We start from the raw sequence: 8,428 nt of genomic DNA on the forward strand, positions 1-8,428 counted from the left end.
ACGTTGCCCTCTCCCTATAATTTTCAGCTGGTGACTAACTTTTGCAGTCCCCGTTTTGCAAAAAGGAGAGGAATAAGTTCCTTTTGGACTCCCGGTCTGGGCTGGAGGAATAAGGCACGAACTACGGTGGGGAAGGCACCGGCTCAGGAAATCACAATGTGTGAGTGCCTCTGACTCAGTCATTCCCCTTGTGTCCATTACATGGATGCGATAACTGAGACCTAGAGCTGTGCAAGGTCACAAGTCACTGACAAGAGTCCAGTCTTCAAAAACAGGATTTTTTGCAGATAAAGAGGCCTCAGTTCCTCGTTTCTCATACCCCTTCCCCCAACCCACCCCCTGCTTGCTCAGAATCAGCACCAACAGTGAAGGAAGTTGAATTTATCAGTTCTTGAGGAGCTTGGAGGAATTCTAAAAAGGAACCCCCTCCCCAACTTCTCTGAATGAGGGTTTTTTTTTTCCAGTTATGAGGCAGGGGGATGCACACAATGACGTGAGGGAGATTTCCCCCCTGGCTCTGGCTCAAGTCTCTGACTTGTGGCCCCGATTGAGAGAGTTTTAGGGGGGCACGGGACATCGATGGATTTGCTTATTCTGTTATGAGAGTAACTGGGACAAACAGTTGGTGCACAAACTTCCTCAGCCACGCTCAAGATGGCCACATAAGGCCACGCCGCAAATGGCTGAACCGTGGTTCGCGGTTGGAGAGACGCCTTTCCCAAAATGGAGAGGGGGGAGAGAAAGTGTCCATCACAGGTTAGCCCCGCCCCCACAGATTGCTAGGGCCAATTAGCGACCCGCAGGGCGGGGACAAGGCCAGGGGAGGAGGCTGCCGTTGCCCCAGCAACAACCAGGGAGCCGGGAGGCGGGCGCGGCTTCGGAGGGATTGGCGTCTCAGCAGTCTTGCTGCCGGGAAGGTCCTGCGAGAGGCGCGAGCTAGGCCTGGGAAGTCAGCGCCTGCGGAGAGAGGGACAGGTCAGGTCCATGAACTCCAATCCCCGCTTTCGCCTCTCCTAACCGTTAGACGCTCTGAGGTAGGAATAACGCATGCGCGGGCTCAGAGGTGGAGCTAAGGTGCCCTGCACTTAGAACGCATGCGCCTCATGGCGGTGGTGGGCGGAAATCTGACCCGAGGAGGCGGTGCTTTGTGTTGTGGGCGGAGCCATGTGCCCCTGGGGCGGGACTTTCTGCTGCAATGAGCGGGATGAAAAGGTTTCTTTAGAGGCAGGCAGAGTTAGATGCCAGCTCCTTGGAGCGTCCGCTTCTCGCCCCTCATTTTTCTGCGGCTCTCCTGGAGAGGCAGTTAGTATCATGGTTAAGACCGCAGCCTCAGTGGTTTGACGAAACTAGCTTGGAATCCGAAGTACTGCTCCTTACTTGGTGGGCCTCAGTTTTCCCATCTATTAGGTGGAGATAATTGTACACTTTTCTCATAAGGCTGTGATTATATTTTCCCCAGGGCCATGGCTGAGGTGCACGTGATTGGGCAGATCATGGGGGCCACCGGTTTCTCGGAAAGTAGCCTCTTCTGCAAGTGGGGCATCCACACAGGTATTCCCGGGCATGGTTCATTTCCCCACCAAGACCCCGCAGCCTAGACGCCTCCACCTACTTTCCTTGATCCCCTGACCTCAGTCCCTGATCCTCAGCTTCCATGGGCTCTCAGGACTCCTAACCCTGACCACGCTTTGTTCATGTGAGTCTCAGGCTCCCTTCTTCTAATCCCTTCCCATCCCATCTCTGGGGACTCAGACTCCCACTCTCTCAACACACATTCCCTAAGGATATGAGACTATAGGCTGGACCCACCCAGCTACCCCAGCACACACTCCCTGTCCTCAAAACACTTGACAGCGGTAGCGACACTGCTTGGACTTCATTCACTGTCTTAGGGCTGCTCTGGTGCCTCCCCCATCTTAACTCTTTGCTTAACCATCTCCATTTATTGAGCTCTTAATGTAAGATGGAAGTTTCCTTCTTGAAATGAAGAGGAGAGGCCACCTTCCTGTATTCATATTTCTCTGTGAGAATGTAGGAACCCTGTTCTGACAGTTATCCAAGTCCATCCACACAGGCCCAGGAGGGACCTTGGAGGTCTCAATGTTCATGCCTCTACATCAGAGGCAGTATAGTGTGGTGGGTGGTGTGACGGCCAGGGCCACAGGCCACCAGGTGGCCACCAGGTCTGGGCTCAAATACGCACTCCCTTGCCTATTGATTGGAAGCCTTTGGGCTTGACCTCTCTGAGCCTCACTTGTCTCTGCCTCGACTTCCCTGTCTATGAAATGGGAAAAATAGCACTACCTCATGGGGTTGCTGTGAGGACTAAATGAATATCAGTAGCACTTAGAAGAGGGCCTAGACTTGTAAGTCCTCAGTAAGTGTTTGCCTGGCTTGTGTAAGAATTGGATGGGCTCTTGTTCCTAAAGCCCTAAGTATGTTGCCTAGCACAGATAAATGCCCAAGAAATGAGTGTGGCCATTGCCATCGTCATCTTTTCAGGCCTGGGGTTCTTTGCGATTTCACTGGTGGGTAGGTTGGTGGTTGAGATTCCCTGGGAAATTGGGATCCTCCAGCTGAGCAAATAAGAAGCAAGGCCTGGAATCAGACTTGGTTTCCAGTGCCCTCCTCCACTCACCTGCGCTGTGACCCTGGCAAGTGCTATTCCCTCTCGCAGCCTCAGTTTTCTTATCTGTAAAGCGTGACCATTTGTCCTTCATAGGGGTGTTAGGAAGTCTTGTATGTGAGGACCCTGACTCAAGGCTTGGTGCTTTCCTCACCTGGCCCGCAAGGGAGCAGTAACCGACGTGATTTTTATTATTTCAGGGGGCTCTCGGTCAGGGAGAAGCGGGGTAGGGGGCAGTTAATCCAATAGAGAGCCAAGGCGCGGTCAGACAAAGGGCTTGGTCTCTGCCGTCAGTCAGAGCTCCATTTGAGGGATTTCCCGGGCGGTCCAGTGGTTAAGACTCCGAGCTTCCCCTGCAGGGGACACGGGTTCAAGCCCTGGTCGGGGAACTAAGATCCCACATGCGGCGTGGCACAGCCAAAAAAAAAAAAAAAAACCGAAAACCTAAAAACGAAAGCAGAGCTCCATTTGAATCAGCTCCACCATGGGACCTTGGTCTGCTGCGGTCCTGCTGTAGCCCCAGCATGGAGAACAGTGCTTGGCACAGAGTAGGTGTTCAGTAAAGGTTTGTGGAATGAAAGGTAAAGGTTTCTTTACCTGCAAAATGGGGATTGTATTGGCCCCCACCTCCTAGGATCATTTATTTGTCCAAAACAAACATTTATTGAACACCTTCTGTGTATCAAGATCTGGGTTTGAGGTTCTAGGGATCCAGTAGTTTACAACATCCCTGCTCTCTTGGGGCTCACAGCAGAGGAGACAGAAAAGAAATAAGCAGGTAAAGATGTGAGTGCAATGATTACAGGTAGTGTACTAGGTACTAGGAAGAAATGAGATGAGAGATGATGTGAGAGGGACTGGTTAGTTTTGGGATAGGAGGGTGAGGGAGAACCCCTCTGTGAAAGTGGCACTTGAGCTGATCCCTGAAGGATGAAAAAAAGCCAGGCATAGGGACAACCAGGAGCTGAGTTTTCTGGGCAGAGGGAACAGCCAGTGCAAAGGCCCTGAGGAGGGGAAAGAAATAGGACCATTGAGGCTAGAGGGTGGTGAGGAATGGGGAAAGTGATGGGCGATGAGTTCAGGAAGGGGTTGGGAGGGGGCACAGGCCAGGCCATGTAAGGCCTTGTAGACTCTCCTGTGGAGGAGAGTCTGTAAACTGGGGGTGGGGTGGGGATTAAGAGTCCCAGAGGGTGGATTAAATGAATTCATTACTAAAGCGCTTAGCGCAGCGTCTGGCATTTAGTACGCAGTCGGTGCATTTTTGCTATTATTATCACCCTCAGTAGGATTGCTATTACGACGCACTGTTCACGATTTGCTCTGTGCTTCTGCTTGTGAAGGACCGCCTCAGCTCCATCTTAGTCCTTGGACTAGGCCTCTAAACGTGGGGTGAGAATTGTAGTAGAATGATCCCCAGCACTCATCCGGCACTCACTGTGCCCCAGACACTGTTCTCAGTGCCTCGTGTGTATTAACTCATTTAATCTTCTCACAAGCCTGGGAGGAATGCATTATTATTACACCCACCTTACAGATGGGAAGACGGAGGCAGAGAAAGGTAACTGGCCCAAGGTTGCATGGGCAGGAAGAAATAGTGCCAGGATTTGTACCCAGACATTTGGCTCCAGGGTCCATGCTTTGCAACCCTCCACTCCCCAGTGCCAGGGAGAAATGGGGTCCTATAGCCACAGTGGGATCCCCTTCCTGATGGCTGCCTCCCACCCCGCCCTGCCTCATCCGTGTCCTGGCTCTCACTGCAGGGGCAGCATGGAAGCTCCTGTCAGGCGTGCGGGAGGGCCAGACACAGGTGGACACCCCCCAGATAGGGGACATGGCCTACTGGTCCCATCCCATCGACCTGCACTTTGCCACCAAAGGCCTACAAGGTGAGTTCCCGGCCTGGGCCCCAGGCTAGACTAAGGGGAGGTGGGTTAGAGGCACTCAGTGCTGCGGAGACTGGAAACATCAAGTGCTGTTCCTGCCCCCATGCCGTTTGGGTCCCTTTCCTGACCAGGCTTGGCCCTGGAGAGGGTGAGCTGAGGCCTCCCCAGGCCGGCTCTAGAGTGCATTAGGAGTGGGGCAGAGGCAGGGGTGGACGGGGCAAGGTCAAGGGGAGAGCCAGGGGGAGAGGGAGGTGGCTTTCACAGAGACAAAGCAAGAGAGTCTTCAATCAGCAGGAAGCTGGGAGGGGTTATGAGAGAGAGAGGTGAGGGCTGGTGGCTATTCTGCAGGTAGGGCTCCTCAGCTGCTCAGAGGGGAGATGAATACGTGGGGGAGGAGGGGTCAGAAAACCTCTTCTGGCAGAACATTTGGGTCATTAAAGAGGGTGGGGCTTCCCTGGTGGCGCAGTGGTTGAGAGTCCGCCTGCCGATGCAGGGGACACGGGTCCGTGCCCCGGTCCGGGAAGATCCCACATGCCGCGGAGCGGCTGGGCCCGTGAGCCATGGCTGCTGGGCCTGCGCGTCCGGAGCCTGTGCTCCACAACGGGAGAGGCCACAACAGTGAGAGGCCCGCGTACTGCAAAAAAAAAAAAAAAAAAAGAGGGGTGGATTCCAGGAAATAGCCTAGGTAAATATGCCATATATTTCTACCATATAAATAATAGTTACTGAGTGCCTGCCCTGTGTCAGGTGATGCCAGGGAGATATCAGTGATTGAGACAGCTCCCCAGCCCTGTCCCCACACAGTTCATCATCCCTTGGGAGAGACAGAGCTGCCCTCAGACAGTGGTAACCCAGAGTGGGCAGGACTGGGATGGGGGATCTTGAAGGGCTATGGGAGGCCAGCGGAGGTGCCTGACCCTGCTGGGGGGTTCAGGGAGGGCTTCCTGGAGGAGGGGGATGTTTGAGCTTTGCTGTGAAAGGACAGTAGGAGCTATTAAAACAGAAAGATGAAAGAGGGTTCTGGGCAGAAAACCATGTGCGGAAGCCTCAAGGGGGAAAGTGAGCCAGGGGCGTTTGGAGGACCCGCGGAGAGCAGGAGGACTGCGGGGGGTGAGGTGGCAGGGGACAGGGGACAGGGGACAGGCCATTGCAAGGCCTTGAATGCCAGGCCGCAGAGTGGAGGCCATATCCTGAAGGCACTGGGGAGCCAGAGCAGGTGATTGACAAGTCAGGTTTTGCTTTTAAGAGATCCCTCTGGCTGCCTGTGGGTTATGGATTGGAAAGTGAGGCAGGCAACAGTCCTTTCAGCTCTTAAGGACCCCGAGTCTCTGAATGTGGGCATCATCCTTGCCTCCTCTTTTCTCCTACCCGCCCCAATTTTGTCCATCAGGAAATCCCATTAGCCCCACCGTTGAAATGAATCCTAAATCCCACCACTCCCCCTGCCCTCTTCCCAGCACCCTGATCTGTCCACCCTCACCTCTCACTGGGCTATTACAGTAGCCTCTTTACCGGTATTCCCACCTCAGCCCCGTAAGTCTGTCCCCCCGTGAACACCTAAGTTAGGTAACATTCCTCTGCTCAGAACCCTCTGTGGTCCCCATCTCACTCAGGGTAAAAGGCAAAACCTTACCATGGATCACAAGGCCCTGCTCAATCTGATTCTGTCACCTCCTCCCCCTCTCCGCCATCTCACTCTGCTCCAGCCACATCGGCCCCACCAGGCAGCTCCTACCTCAGGGCTTTTGCACTAGCTATTCCCTCTGCTGGGAGTGTTCTTCCCCAGATATCCACATAGCCCCCACTCCCTCTCCTTCTTTAAGCATTCACCCAGATGTCACCTCAGGAAAGTTTTGCTTGATCACCCCCTTTCTAAAACTGCATGCCAGGACTTCCCTGGTGGCCCAGTGGTTAAGACTCCATGCTCCCACTGCAGGGGGCCCGGGTTTGATCCCTGGTCAGGGAACTAGATCCCACATGCATGCCGCAACTAAGAGTTCGCATGCCACAACTAAGGAGCCTGCCTGCTGCAACTAAGACCCAGTGCAACCAAATAAATAAATATTAAAAAAACAAAAACTGCATGCCTACCCCAACCGTACCCAGCTTGTTTTTCTTCAGAGCAGTTATCACCATCTGACGTACCCTATAATTTGTGTATTTACTGTGTTCGTTGTTTAAGACGTCAGCTGCACAAGGGCAGGAATTTTTGTCTGCTCTGTTCACTGCTGTGTCTCCAGCTTCTAGAACAGGGCCTAGCACAGAGGGACTCAGAAAGGAGGGTGAAATGGAGCTGGGTCTCCAAGGGCTTTGCCTACAGGCTGAGGAGCTGAATTATATTCTGAGTGAGGACACTGGGAAACCTATGGAAGGGAGAGAAAGATGCTTCCAGCTGCCAGGTGAAAGTTGGATTGGAGGGAGCAGGAAAGAAGGCCCTGAGGCCAGAAAAGAGGACAGGGTGTGGCCACGGGGAGGGAAGGAGGGAGGCATCGAGGACAAGGCCCAACATACTCACGTGGGGACTGGGCTCCCCTGAGACGGGGACACAGAGGAAGAGGCCACGGAGAGGGAAGTCAACAGATGCCAGACCTAAAGGGCCTTGAATGTTCAGGTCGGACTTTATACTGAGTGCACTGGGGAATCATAGAAGGGTTTTGAGCAGGGGAGGAATACGGATTCAGAAGGATCCCTTTGGCTGCTCTGTGGGGGTAGGAGTCCAGAGAGGAGGCTGGGGCAGAAACCTGGCGGGGAAGGACGGGCCTGGGATCTTCAGGAGCTCCTGCTGGGCTGTACCCATCCCACTTTGCCTCCCTTCCTCCTATGCTGCAGGTTGGCCCCGACTCCATCTCCAGGTATGGTCCCAGGACAGCTTCGGCCGCTGCCAGCTTGCAGGCTACGGCTTTTGCCATGTGCCCAGCAGTCCAGGCACCCACCAGCTGGACTGCCCCACATGGCGGCCCCTAGGCAGCTGGCGGGAGCAGCTGGCAAGGGCCTTCGTGGGTGGCGGGCCTCAGCTGCTGCATGGAGATGCCATCTACAGTGGGGCTGACCGCTATCGCCTGCACACTGCTGCCGGTGGCACCGTGCACCTTGAGCTGGGCCTGCTGCTGCGCCACTTCGATCGTTATGGCGTCGAATGCTGAAGGACCCTGTATGGACCGCTGGCCCCCAGCCATATCTCTGGACACCCGGTGAGGGGCAGGATGGCACAGGGGTCAGAAGCATGGGCTCTGGAGACTGTCAGACCTGACCCCAGCCAAGACTGGTGTGGCTTCTATCCTGACTAGCATCTCAAGCCCAGTGGCTGCCCCTCCCAGGTCCAGTTTCCCCATCTGTAAAATGGGGGCAGTAAATGTGTGGGCTCACAGGGGTTGGGTGCAGAGAAGCTGTTGGCACATGGAAGGGCTCAGTAAAGGAGAGCAGTTCTTTCAGATGTGAGTGCTTTTCTGACCATCTGTTGGATGTCCAGTGCCCCATCCTCTCACTGTCACCCTCCTTCCTCAGGCCCCCTTCCCCTGTCCTCTGCCTCAACCTCTGACCCCCTCCACACTCTGGGTGATGCTCTTATGGCCCCCACTCCTTGGGGGTCCCCCTCCTCTGTGCCCCTCTCCCCACTGGCTCCCTGTCTTCTGGCTGACCCTCTCCCCCACTGCCCCAGCTTCCCACTCTCCACTCGGGGTGGTCGTCCTCGGAGTCCCTGTACCCTGCGTCCCCATCCTCTGATTGAGCCCTCCCCGCCGGGTCTTTATTCCCTCGGTGACCCTCGCACAGTCCTCAAAGCCACACGCAGCATAGCCGCCCGCTTTGGTAGCGCTCAGCCGCCAGGAGGCAGCACCCTGTTGGTGGGGCGGAGCCGGGTGCCCGCCCCCTCCCCCCAGGGCTTAAGGGACCCCCCTCGGAGCCCGCCCACGCGAGATGA

The 8,428-nt window shown here is 55.1% G+C and overlaps 1 protein-coding gene across 2 annotated transcripts; it reads left to right on the top strand.

Moving 5' to 3' along the window:
• Window positions 1-397: 397 nt before the first annotated feature.
• B9D2 (B9 domain containing 2) lies at window positions 398-7,940 on the top strand. 2 transcript variants are annotated; one of them, XM_024768152.1, is made up of 4 exons: window positions 398-1,034; window positions 1,460-1,551; window positions 4,387-4,512; window positions 7,339-7,940. In XM_024768152.1, the coding sequence occupies exons 2-4, from the start codon at window positions 1,464-1,466 to the stop codon at window positions 7,650-7,652; spliced, it is 528 nt and encodes a 175-aa protein (XP_024623920.1). In that variant the 5' UTR covers window positions 398-1,034; window positions 1,460-1,463; the 3' UTR covers window positions 7,653-7,940. The 2 variants fall into 2 exon arrangements, with proteins under 2 accessions (XP_024623920.1, XP_024623918.1); XM_024768150.1 differs by having other exon boundaries at window positions 399-975.
• Window positions 7,941-8,428: the final 488 nt, after the last annotated feature.

The sequence above is a fragment of the Neophocaena asiaeorientalis genome, unplaced genomic scaffold (genome assembly GCF_003031525.2).
Source record: "Neophocaena asiaeorientalis asiaeorientalis breed wild unplaced genomic scaffold, Neophocaena_asiaeorientalis_V1.1 scaffold629, whole genome shotgun sequence".
Lineage (NCBI taxonomy): Eukaryota > Metazoa > Chordata > Mammalia > Artiodactyla > Phocoenidae > Neophocaena > Neophocaena asiaeorientalis.